The following is a 14,147-nucleotide window of genomic DNA, read 5'->3' on the forward strand; positions in this document are numbered from 1 at the left end:
GCATATAGACTATTCTTTCGAGAACTTTGGAGATTACGGGAAGCAAACTTATCGGACGCAAATCTTGAATACTTTCAGGACTGGAGGATTTGGGAATCGGACATACCACTGATTCACGCTAGGCCGTAGGAAAATATCCTACCTCCAAACAACAATTTATAATATGAGTGACATGATCCAGTATATCAGGGAGACATAAGTGTAACATACGTCGAGTTATGTTATCCAAACCAGAGGCATTGGACCTAATATTTTTTATAGTTTTTTCGACAGTATTTTGGTCTACAAAAAAAAAATGAAAATTATCCTCGGTAAATTTATTACTGGAGGAGAAGTTAATTTTGTTTACACATTTATCAGATTTATTAAAAACACTTACAAAAAAATCATTTATTTGATTTGGATCAGATATATTAAACGGCAGCTCGTTATTATTCTTGGTTGTTTTAATATTTAAAGTTTCTAGACCTTTCCAAAGTTTTTTACCAGTTTTGTCACTCTCCAAGCTTGTAAGATATGCAGATTTTTCTCGTCTTATTGATGCCAACGCAAAATTACGACACTCCGTGTAATATCTCCAATTTTCTAAACACTTGTGATTTTTGTATTTAGTCAAAGCCTTATCACGTTCCTTTAAAATAAGTCTTAATGTGTCTGTCAACCAGGGAGCTGGCTTTTTACTGACTCTTATAGTTCTGTAGGCTGCATGAATATTAAATAAATAATTAATATTTTGTTCTAAATATTGAACTTTTTTATTTATGTCCTCAAGATAATAAATATTATCCCAGTAAATCTGTGATAAATCGATCCTAAAATATATCTCATTGAAATGGCGGATGGTTATAAATTTTTGTTTTTGTCTTTTAACTACTAATTCTTGAAGTGCAAAAAGGTATTTGATTGTGATCACTTAAACCTGAAACAACGGTGCCACTTTTATGACAAATATCTTTAGTATTGACAAAAATGGGATCTAAGCATGTTGCAGTAGTATTTGTTATACGAGTTGGTTCATTTATTAATTGTACGTACCCAAAAGAGTTAAGCATAGAATATAATGAATTAGGTTTTAACATATCAATATTTAGATCTCCGAGAATTACTGAATAATCATAGGTCACTAAAAGATGTGGAACAACTTCTTTCGCACTGAAACATTGACCTGGCATAGATGCCAACACCACCCCCAACTCTGTCTAATCTATCCTTTCTAAAAAAATTATAACCTGGCATAGAAACCGCACTGCTTAATATATTTTCATTCAGCCACGTTTCACTTATACCCAAAATATCATATTTATTGTGTACAAAATTGAGAAAATCCGAAAAACTTGGCAATAAAGATCTAATATTTAAATTGGCTACATTTAAATAAGAATTTAATTGTTTGTTAGCCATTTCTTATAAACTATAAATATAAAATAAACTATAAAAATAGCTATTTATCCCAGTAAAAAAAGTTATTCGTAATTAATTTGAGATCCAAGCTTTAAAAGATATTTCTGATAGGAAAGACAATCTTTATCAAAGCCATAGTGGTTAGTAGAGATAGACTTTACATTATGTTTGTTATGAGAACCTAATTTAACACAATTAATACACATTTTTTCTTCAGAAATACATTCTTTCAATTTATGATTTTTTCCGCATTTGGGACAAGTGTCTTTTTGTTCGCGACAGTCTTTTACGGTGTGACCATATGCACAACATCGAAAACATTTAATAACACGCAGATAGTCCTCCAGAACTGACTTGCTCCATCCCACAAAAACCGATCCTATTCCTAGAAGGCGCTTACGAAGTGCCGGGGAAACTTCAATCACAAGGTCAATTTTGTTATTGCGTTGCTTTAACTTGGTAATATATTTGATTTCAGATGCTAAATCTGAGATATCATTTAAAGACGTTATGTTGCCTATTATTTGGTCCGGTGTATCTAACCCTTCTAAATGCCACTCCCTTTATGATTAATCTTGGATTAAATTTTTTAGCTTGATCAATATTATATTTTTTGCCCATTTTTCCAATTAATGTTTGCAGCGATCTATTGTCTTGACAGTGTACTGCAACTCCGCCACGAATGTTCGTTGTATTGTTTATGCAAGCTTTAATCTGACCCGGATTAACGGAATGTGAAATGTCATTTAAAACATCATCCTGCTTGGTATTCTCTTTGTTACTTTTAACAATTAAGACAGAAGAATTTGCTTTAACGATATCGCTATATTTGTTGTTAGGTGGTTTGTTAGAAGTGCTACTATTATTAGGTAATAATTTAGTTTTCAAGCTATTATATTCATTACTTTCAAGGGAATCTAAAATTGTTTTCTGCAAATTAATGGTATATTCAGAGTTTTTTAATAATCTATTCGTTAACTCAAGCTCCTGCTGCAAACAGGAAACCTTCATTTCCAAATGAGTATTTTGAGTATCGACTTCGTTGCCCTTAAAAGCCTTTGTAACATTTTCATTACATTTTTTTGCACAGCCAATGCAGGTTTGGTGTATCAACAACAATTTTTAACCATGTCTCACGTGCAATACCAGAGCATTGCACGTGAGACTTAGCCGAACAACCGCTGCATTTAATCTGCTTGTTATTAACAGTGAAATTGTCGCTACACTCGCAGCATGTATCCACATATACATCCGGAGCCATGTTGAGCTCTCTCTAATGCAAGGAAATTGAGCACAATCGGGCAACGTTGCAAGGCGATCACCAAAAGTTTCGCTGCACAGTAAGCAGTGGAAATCGGAATCCCAGATAATGTTATTACAAATATGCATGAACACCGCCAAAAAAAAAGTAAACATGCAAATAAGCACTTAATGTTTTACAAGTAAAAACATAAGAATGGAACTTGCCTTCAATAGCCGGTAAAGATTGCACTATAATTATTAACAGAATATCCTTTTTACTTATTAAACTTTGCAAAAAACTCTGCTTTTAAACATTTTCAAGGAGTAAATAATATTTTGATGTTTTACGATCACCAGCGTTGCCGGTACTTTAATTTTTTTAAATTTAATTCTTGTTTCATTTTCAAGTGACCACCCTATTATTACTTTTAATGTTTTTTTTTAGCTGTTTATGATGCTGTCTGCACCTGGAGCGGTGTTCTCCCGGCTCAGACCGTCAAATCAGCCGGTTTTTCGAGCAAAGTGTTCCTAGGAGGTGTCCCGTGGGATATCACCGAACAGTGCCTTGTACAGGCGTTTAGGCCATTTGGACACGTAAAGGTTGAATGGCCCGGAAAAGAAAGACACATTTCGCAACCCAAAGTGAGTACTATGTACGAAAAATCATAGACAAATTTGTTTAGATTAAATTCAACTTAATCCAACATGATTAAATTGGTTTTTTAGGGTTATGCGTACATTGTTATGGAATCAGAAAAGGCCGTCAAAGCCTTGTTGCTAGCTTGCACTCACGACTATATTAATAGCGGCAATTTTTATTACAAAATAGGAGCCAAGAGAATGAAGACTAAAGATGTAAGTACTTACTTTAGTTAAAAATCCGAATATAACCTTTCTTATTATCTTTAATGTATTATTATATGATCACTGTATCTCTTGCAAGAAGTTGCAAGATGACGTCTTTAAGACATTAATTTTCATCTTCTTCATGGATTAATACTTCTTAGACACCCCCATAAGAGCCAATAGAACACTGAACCGTCGATTGACTGCTTAACATAAAATACAGCATCCACACTAAGGAGTATTGGATAATTATTCCTCTAAAACCGGAGTTAATAGAGCTGATTACTCAAATTGGTTGTTTGCTTCTGTTCGTGATCCCTTACGTTTTTTTTTTTAACTTTTACCTTTGGTTTTCTGGTTGCCCTGTCCTGAAGACGCCCAACCCAACCCAATAGTGTGCTCAACAATAGACACTAGTCACATTTCTAATAGTTTTTCTTATATAAATTTAGTTCTGTGTAAATGTCTACTTTCTTATAAACTATTGTTTGTGCTTCTATTATACAGGGTGTTTCACTTTTTTGTAGCAGGACTTTAACAGTATTTAGAAAAATTAATTTTAAGGTAGGTTTCTCATATAAATATTGATCGTCAAACTTTTTGTTTCTGAGATACAGGGCGTCAAAGTTTCCCAAAAAAAAAATGTTTTTATTTTTTAATATCCGAACTATCAAAGATATTAAAATCAAAATTGGTATAAATAATTCTAGGATGAAGGGTCATAATCGTAAATAATGTCATGTTTCTACGTTGGCCAATGGCGGAGATATGACTAATTAATAATGTTAATGTGACTAAAAAAGTAGCACGGCACTGGATTAAGTCGATTAAAGGATCATTTCTAAATAGTGCATTTAATTGTAAACAAAAATGCCCTCTTGATATTTTTTCGTATCTGACTCCGTTTTCTCCTCAAATTGGGTTGTAGAAATCACTCAAGATTTTAAGATAAATTTATTTTAACCGTCTAATAAATCGCAACATAGAACATTTCTATTTCTATTTTCTAAGCTATTAAAGTTTTGAATAATTTTTCGTCTTTTTTCAGCGGATATAACCTCAAAAAAACGAAATCTTTTGCAGCCACATGCATTCTCAAAAATTTTGCCGCATCACACGTCCAAGCTTTAGTCTTTTTTTACTGTTTTTCAAAACACTTAAAGGTATATCACTGTCACTACTATTACTTTCTTCCGACATTTCAAGATAGCAAAACAAACAATACACAACGCTAACAACCTCTTAGGACGATACAACAATAACGACTAAAATGCTAACGAATCTTAAACGATTAAAGGTCGGGACACACATGCCCGCAACGAGTCCGCACCGAGCACGCACCGCAACACGGCCGTAGCTCGGTTCCGTGTTCACCAAACCACACATAACCGAGACACGGGCGTATGTCTTTCACAACGCATTTCAAAAGGTCTCAGTTTGCACCGAAACTCTAAACAAAACGGTCAAAAAATTTAAAGTAGGAATGTTTTCCAACTTTCGGAACAGCGAATTGGCAATCTTAGCTATTGCACTGGATGAAGAAGAGGAGAAAAAAGTAAGAAAAAAACAGAAACGGTTGAGAAGTAAATGGATACATAGTGCTTGGAAAACAAGGAATATTGAAGGGGAGTTTCGCACATTATTTCCTCATCTAATGGACGATGAGACGAAATTCTACCAATATTTTAGAATGACACAATCCACATTCAATAAGCTTTTGTTAAAGGTGCAGAAGAAACTAAAAAGGAAAGATACTTTTTGGAGGGTACCAATTACACCAAAAGAACGACTGGCGGTATGTTTAAGGTAAGTCATTTATTTTTACTAGCTAAAATTGTGGAACTATTAGAATAGAGCACGAGATTGTACTGCATTATTTCTACGTTTTTTCTTAATTAAAATTAATTTTGTATAGAGTATGTTTCGATCAATTGCACATTATGGATTATCGAGAACTGATTACAATCTATCGTATATTTATGGATAATAAACAGTATTTTCTTTTCAATTTCGTTAGGATACATTAAAATAACCATATAAACTAAATGTAATATATATTTATAAGAATACAGTCTTTCTTAAAAAATAAATAACGGTATAAACTAAAACATAATGTAACTTAATATTCAAAACAATATTATATAGCTACCCAAAATTCAGGAAATTTGGTTGATCAGAACTTTGAAACGAGTTTTCCAATTCAGTGTATACAGGACGAGAATTGGTATCATATTCATTGGGTGATGTATATGGCGTCTGGACACAACTTGATGATGTTGATGAAAATAAAGCCGGGTTAGGAGAGGGGCGGCCCATATATTGTCCTTGAGGCTCTAGAAGTTGTTTCATTTCAAACTCCTGAACTGTGCTAAAAATACGGCTTTTAGCTTGGTTTAAAAAAATGGATTGAGAGACTTCAAAGAGGGTGCTATGCCAGCCAGAAACGCATCAACGGGATGTTTTTCGGTTTCTTCAATTGCTGGTCTCTTTGATTTTTTTTCCGCCTCCTTCTCGGTCAAAATGTACGTCATGAGCTGAGAAGAGGCTGACTGCTCGGGCCTAACTTGACGTCTTTTTCGTTTTAATAGCCCAGGTTTAACACATGTGTTACTTTTGGCTGACGTGTTCGAAGTAGCATTGACCTGGGAATTTTGCGCACCGTCTTCTTCCATTTCTCCCTGGTTATTCTGACTTATAATTTCAGAGTTCTCTTCTGCATTTTGTTGAGTCGGTTCCTCAAGGAAATCTTCCCGCATAGAGTCATCCTCAGTATCATTGTCGATCCCCAACTCACTATTTCCTGAACCGGAGACGTTCGAAAGTGTGTCTCGTTCTGTTAGTTGAGGTTTTAAGAACTCCAAAAGATCTTCATACTTATATTTTCTATGATTTGTCCAGAAGCTGTCTTTCGTTTTTGCAGAGTCCTTCGTAATTGGTCCCGAATGGACGTCCACCTTTTTTTACATTCTTCAGCACCGCCTGTAAATAAATATTATATCATTACAAAATAATTACAATACAGAGTTTTCATTTATATTTTGACGCCTACCTACAATAATTATTAAAAAACGTAGAAAAGCCAATCTTTCATATAAAACCTTAATAAAATTTTGTCTTTTATATAGCATATCGAAAGAAAAAAAAAACATCGCAAAGTTGAAAAAACTAATCATTAGGGAATAGGGAATGTTAAAAATATTGATGACACTTTTTATTTTAAGTTTCTGGCCATTGGTGACTCTTTCAAAACTATTTCCTTCAGTTATAGATTGGGAAGATCGACTGTGGCAGCTATAGTTCATGACACTTGTAGAACATTAGTGGATGTTCTTTTAAATGAGGTGATGGCGATGCCAACAGAAGAAGAATGGAACATTATTGCTGATGAGTTTTGGACGAGGTGGCAGTTTCCAAATTGTATTGGCGCTTTGGACGGAAAGCACGTAACAATAGAAGCTCCAAAAATGTCAGGGAGTCTGTATTGGAACTATAAAAAAACCTACTCTATTGTTTTGTTGGCACTAGTAGATCCTTTATATAACTTTATCGCAGTAGATGTTGGAGCTTATGGAAAAAATTCTGACGGTGGTATTTTGTTAAATTCTAATTTAGGGAAGTCATTAGAAAATAACAGTCTCAACATACCAAAGACAAAAATGTTACCTGGAACTAATACTGAACTACCTATGGTTATTGTGGCTGATGAGGCTTTCCCCCTTAAAACATATATGATGAGACCATATCCAGGGAGAGATTTGACTGATGACAAAAGAATATACAACTATCGTTTAAGTCGGGCAAGGAGAATATCCGAAAATGTTTTTGGCATTTTGCAACAAAAGTTTCGAATATTTAGTAGAAGACTTCAAGGAAAACCTGAAAACTTAACAGTTGCTGTTACGGCCACATGCGTCTTGTACAATTTTATTCGGAAAAATGAAGGCTCCATGCTACCTGAACTCTTGCAAAATGAAAGTAATGACATATCTGGGAGGCCGTCGAACTTAAATAATATAGCTCGCATTCGTGGAAGATCAGCAAATGCGGCATTTGCTGTGCGAGAACAGTTAAAAACTTTCTTTACTTCAGCAGAAGGTAGCGCAGACTGGCAGGAGAGAGCAGCCCTGGCCGTTTGAATATTTGAAAAATGGAATAGGTTGAATAGGGTTTTCTCTTATTTTCTGTGGGTGATGTACATTATATTTATTCATTTAAATTAGTCATACAAATTTAGGTAATTATTCTTTCCTTACTTAAATAATATCCTATTTTCCTCAACATAAATAACAAAAAAATTGTAAATATAGAAAAGAACTAATTTAGGAAAAATCGACACTTTCTATTAACTTAATGCGCAGATCAAAAGCAAATGAATAAACTAAAAATGTTGGAAAGATTGCTTTGTTATTATTTATGATTTAGAATATACTATCTAACTAATAAATAATGTTAAAGCGTTATTACTCTTACTACTGTTATTAAAATTATTATTATTATTATTATTATTATTACTATTATTACCATTAATACATTATATTATATTATATGAATTTTGTTTGTCCTACCTTTTACATTTAATTCCATGGCAATTTTCTTCCACACTCTTTCCTTATAATCTACATTTCTGTATTTTTCATCGCGTTGTTCGTAAAGTGCTGGATATTTCCTCACTTCTTCGATAAGCTTCTCAATTTCCATTTTAATTTCCAGCTGTAAGATCACTACGGGAACGCACCGTCGTCCGTCACCGTCGGTTTTTAAAACAAAACTATTCTAGCTCGTTGCGGACTCAGTGCGGAGTCGGCGCACGGGCACGGTGCGGTCATGTTAAGACTACTTCATATGATTACGAACGACAATTCACAACCGAGACACGGCCGTGCTACGGTGCGTGCTCGGTGCGGACTCGTTGCGGGCATGTGTGTCCCGACCATTAAGCGGACACATTGTGGACTTCGACCGTTCTTTGTCGAGTTCGGGCGGACTTGGATCGTTATTCCAAAGTGTATACCAAACTTATATCGCTGATTTTAGTGGACTACGATCGGTATTCTGAAGAATATTTTATGGCACGTTAATAGTAAACCTAATTATAATAAATTTTAAATATAATTATTTTTTTGCATGATTTCAATTTAATGCGCCTTTCAATAAATCGGAGAATTTACTCTGCCGAACGCTAGTGTTAAAAAAACTAGGAAATATTGGAAAAAAGCATATCGAGAAATCAAACAATTTATTCCCTACTATTCATTTAATGAAATTTAAAATTAGAAAATTATAGAATAAGTAACACGAAAATTAATGTTTAGGTCCAAGTCATTCCATGGTACCTGAGCGACTCTAACTACACCAAATCCGCCTCGCAAAAATTGGATCCCACTAAAACAGTTTTTGTGGGAGCATTACATGGAATGCTTACTGCCCACGGACTCGCCAAAATTATGAACGATCTTTTCGACGGAGTAGTTTACGCAGGTAACAATTCTAATTTCTTAGTAATATAACTTTGTTTGATATAACTTTCTTTATTCATCAGTAATATTAATACGTATTGTTTGTATTATGTAGGAATCGATACTGACAAATACAAGTATCCGATCGGTTCGGGACGAGTAACCTTCAACAATTCTCGATCGTACATGAAAGCTGTTCGAACTGGTTTTATTAATGTTAAAACGACCAAATTTATAAAGAAGGTAAGTGTTCATTACAAAACAAATTATCTAATTTTATGCACTTTTATACAGTGCATCCCAAAAGTTTTTTTTTTATCAGAACGTCCAAAAATTTCTGAAGAAACAAAATTAAACATTCTGCTCTCCATCGAAGAAAATCCAAACAATGCAACTTCACAAATTTCAGTTGATAATAATATAGCCGGAACGTCAGTAAGACGCATCTTAAAAGCAAATGAATACCACCCTTATAAAATTAGACTAATACACGAATTAAATGAGGACGATCCTGATCGAAGAAACCAATTTTGCGAGAAAATAATGAACATTTGCAATAATAACCGTCAGTTTGTGTTACTAGTTTTGTTTGCGGATGAAGCAACTTTTTGTTTAAACGGTGTCGTAAGTCGGCAAAATTGTCGGGACTGGTTAGTGTCAAATCCACACTGGGCAACTGAAATTCATACACAGTACCGTAAATCTATTAATGTTTGGGCTGGTACTGTGGAAAATAAAGTAATAGGGCCATACTTTTTCGAAGAAAATTTAACAGGACAACGCTATTTGAATTTTCTTCAAGAAGATCTTATCCCTGCTTTGGCTAACTTGTGGTTTCAGCAAGACGGTGCACTGCCACATTTCTCTAGAAATATCTGTAATTACTTGGATAGAGTGTTCCCAGGAAGATGGATAGGACGAAGAGGGCCAATAGAGTTGTCGGCCAGGTCACCAGACCTAAATCCCTGCGACTATTTTCTATGGGGATACCTGAAAAGTAAGGTTTATATTGAGAAGCCAAACAACGTAGAAGATTTGAAAAATAGAATTAGATATGAAATTAGACGTATATCACCCGAAATAATTGATAGTGTTTACAAACTCATGTAGTTTGTAAACCGTATTGCTTCCTGCCAAGTAGTAAATGGGGATCAGTTTGAACGCTTAATATATTAATAAGAGTTTCACAGTTTATAACATTTTATCCTCCATTTTATCTTAATTTGTAAACAGACGTACTTACTTGCTTTCTTGTTGGTTAAATGTAAATATTTCTGAAACAGTTGAGTTTTGAGATAAGGTGTGTTATACGAAACTTGCTTGGAATTTCGCATATATTTCATAAATGCAATTAAAAATATAGCATTCCATTTAAAAAAATGGCCGATGACCTCATATCTTTTTTTTTGTTCCACCCTGTTTACAAACATTTATGTGAAATAATGCGCAATTTAAAATAAAAATCGACGGGTCCCAGAGTTTTCTCAAAAAAATCATGTCTCTAATTTTTATCGAATTTATGCGGAACTTTAGGCGGTCACTGTGTATTACACTGTATTACACTACTCCACAGAAAAAAGTCCAATTATTGAGTGGGGGAAAAAATACAATATTATACAAATTACAATCCAAAACTAGAGAAAAAAAAAGAATACATTATTAATAATAATAGTTTCCTACAATATTATACAATACTTGAATAAAAAATAATTTTGTTTATGTCTACTATCTAGGAAAAGCGTACTCTTTTAATTTCGGACAAACTGCAGTTGAATATGTCACATTGATCCTGAACAGAATTAAAAGTGCCACATGCTCTACGCATTGGAGAATATTTACAAATATTCGTTCTAGGTCTAGATAGGTAAAATGTGTCAGAATTTCTAGATGATATGCGGGGCACATGAAGATTTACATGTCGTAATAAGTCTGGCGAATCAATTTTATTATTAAGAAGTTTAAATAAAAATTTCAGATCAGCAGATTTTCGCCTCTCCTCAAGACTACTAAAGGAGTACCTTTCTAGTAGGCGTTGATGTGAAAAACCAATTTCTGGGTACACTCCGTCACATTTATATGAAAGGAACTTTAAGAATTTACGCTGAACATTTTCTAGTTCATGTATATGATTCATATAAAATGGTGACCACACAGAAGAAGCATATTCCAGTATTGATCTCACATAAGGAAAATACAAAATTTTAAGACTAAAGATATAATTAAAGCTATGTGCGTTCCTAATGACAAAACCCAGCATTCTGTAGCTCCGATTAACAATGTCCTGAATGTGTGGCTGAAAGGAAAGAGTGCTATCGAATGTCACCCCCAAATCCTTGAACTCCGTTGATCTCGGACAGTCTCACTGTCCATAGTATAGTCATACATAATCAGGTTTTTCTTCAAAGAGTAAGAAACAACTTTACACTTGGCAGCATTAAGAGGAAGATTGTTATTTTTGCACCATGCATTGAGGAGATTAATATTATTTTGCAATTCCATACAATCTAAGATACTATTGATGCCATAATACAATTTTGTATCATCCGCATATAACAAACTATTTACAGTGAGCTGTTCCGATATACTATTAATAAATGTGTTGAAGAAGAGCGGCCCCAATATGGAGCCCTGTGGAACTCCAGACGTTGCAACAATCTGAGCCGAACTACGGCCATAACATTCCACGTGATGAAGACGACCCGTAAGATAAGAGCTAAAAAAGTGTATTAGGTGAGAAGAAAAACCGTAGTTTTGGTCAAGATTATTTAGAAGAATACCATGATCCAGACGGTCAAAAGCCTTCGAGAAGTCTGTATAAATAACGTCAACCTGTGACCTGGCATTTATTGACTCAGATATATGTTCTGTAAGACAAACTAAGTTTGTGGTGGTAGATCTATCTTTCATAAATCCATGTTGACGATGATCTATAAGACCCCTCATTGAAGGAAATAAGGCCGAATGAAGAACACGTTCAGAACATTTAGAAAAGTTGTTGATTATTGTAATTGGCCGATAGTTCTCGATGAGATTTTTATCATTTTTTTTGTGTACTGGAATTATCTTTGATGACTTCCAGAGGTTCGGGAAACATTCTTGTTTTAGAGCCAGATTAAAGAGAACTGTTAACGGTTTAGCAAAAATACAAGCACAATCATATAAGAGAAAAGCTGGTATTTTATCAGGGCCAACTATTGATTTTGGCTTGATAGTCTTTAAGGCCAGTAAAACATCATTTTCAGTGAAATCAGACAAAATTATGGACTGTACATAAGGCTTTTGAGTTATATCAACATTATTTTGCGGCGATTCACCAGTAGTGTAAGAACTCTGGAAGTAATCGGCAAATGCCTTGGCAATACCCTGAGGGCTACTTAACAGTGTAGCGTTTTATTTTTCTATTTCTTAGGTTCATTAACGCTCCATTGATATTTCATTAATTTCAATAATTATATTAATAATTTCAGTCAACTTCTTTTGTCGATATTTCTTTAAATTCACACTGTCAATGACACATTACTACTGTAACGCATCACTCTCCTGGTTTTATTATTCATGCTTTCTGTTGACGGTCCGTCACTCTTCTGGTTGGTCTTAATTAATGTTTTCTCTGATTGGATTGACATTGACAGCTCAGGCGAGAGGTGGGGTCGTAACTTATTTAGTCGGTACTGCATCCATTTTTCGAGGACTTGTTCCCGTGTCGCAGGTAGAAGCGCACGTAAAAGGCCAGTTTTTTATTTCCGAAATTTGTGAAGCAGGAAGTGGCCAATATGGTTTATAATTTATAGTCCTTAATCTTGTTCCTTTAGGGAACTGTTTATTTCATAATTCTGGTGCAGGATGTCCGAGATTTTGATGGATAGATAATGAAACTTAGCAAGGTGAGTGTGTCACATTTTGAACGCCATTCATTTTTACCGACAGTGAATACAATGGCAACCGTTGTTTTAGGGTTTTACTTTTCCGTTTTCGTCTTTATTCTTCTTCAATTGTTGATGGCTGCAGGCTTTTGATTTCCCCGAGAAGTTGCTGTAAGCTATGGAGCTGGAGCCAGAGTTAGAGCTAGTATTAGAGATTCCCAGTCCAGATAGCTAAGCTACAAATGGCATACATTCGCAGCCTCGATTTTGAAGGCCAGCCTTTCATTTCTTGGAGGAATATACAGGCCAGTCTATTCCATTTATTTAAATATTACTAACCATAGATTTGTCTCACTTATTTACATTTTTATTAATATATCTTTAAAATCAATTTATTGCTACAAATATTTAATCAACATCATAATTTAATATGTCAATTTCTTATCTATAATTTTAGTTATTTTTTGTTCAGTATTTTTCAGTACCTTTTTTGGTAGTTAAGTAGATATAACTCGGTTAAGGCTGATATGCCTAGGTAAAAAGGTTCATGAACTTTCCCCTGCGTAATACAAATATATACGAAAAACTTTGATAATTGCAATTTATTTTTCAAGTGCTGAAATCTACCTAGTAGTGAAATCATAATTTAAATGTTACTTTTGTCAAACTTATTTTAATCACATCAACATTATTCATATTTTAATTCATAATAAATTATTAACATTTAACAGATTAGAACATGAGGTGTAGTATACATATCTTTGATGTAAATATAATTTGGTTGTATTGTTAAGATATTTTTTTTGCCTCTTTAAATCTACTTTATCCAGGGTCATTTAATTGTTAATTGAAACCTATATACCAAATCTTTTTTCTTAGTTTTCTTTCATTCATAAAAAAAAAACTAAGTGGCGCCCTCTTATTTAATAGTTATAATCAAGATTATATTTTTTAATAGCCAGTCATAAGTGAACCTTCGAACAATCCCAAGCCTCCAATAATTCTGAGCTATCGTCTGCAAACTCTTGGCAAAATAGTAACACTGTAAAGTTAACGTCGCAACAGCTCTCTTCTCTGATCAAACATAGATTGTGGTAACGAGCTATTTTCTTTTGAGTTCTGAATTAACTTCCAAAAATTATGAGGTTTTAATTTTAACTCATCTTTAACCCCTCTACAATATTGCTTATAAGACAGATCAATATCTCTTTTAATCTTAGAACGTAATTCTTTAAATCTGGCTAAATCTTGAAGATGACCAAAACGTTTAAATTTTTTCCACTTGTTATGTTTTTCTTTTAGGGATTTCATTATCTCTGCGGTAAACCATGGCGGATAG

The 14,147-nt window shown here is 34.0% G+C and overlaps 1 protein-coding gene across 3 annotated transcripts in view; it reads left to right on the forward strand.

Moving 5' to 3' along the window:
• LOC126734685 (cytoplasmic polyadenylation element-binding protein 1) overlaps positions 1-14,147 on the forward strand; it is a 132,828-nt gene that overhangs the window by 98,343 nt on the left and 20,338 nt on the right. For all 3 annotated transcript variants that reach the window (XM_050438394.1, XM_050438396.1, XM_050438395.1), the window contains 4 exons: positions 3,089-3,285; positions 3,370-3,498; positions 8,802-8,967; positions 9,061-9,188. In XM_050438394.1, coding sequence (XP_050294351.1) covers positions 3,089-3,285; positions 3,370-3,498; positions 8,802-8,967; positions 9,061-9,188 — 620 coding nt within the window. The remainder of the gene's footprint in view (positions 1-3,088; positions 3,286-3,369; positions 3,499-8,801; positions 8,968-9,060; positions 9,189-14,147) is intronic.

This window comes from Anthonomus grandis, chromosome 3, assembly GCF_022605725.1.
Source record: "Anthonomus grandis grandis chromosome 3, icAntGran1.3, whole genome shotgun sequence".
NCBI lineage: Eukaryota > Metazoa > Arthropoda > Insecta > Coleoptera > Curculionidae > Anthonomus > Anthonomus grandis.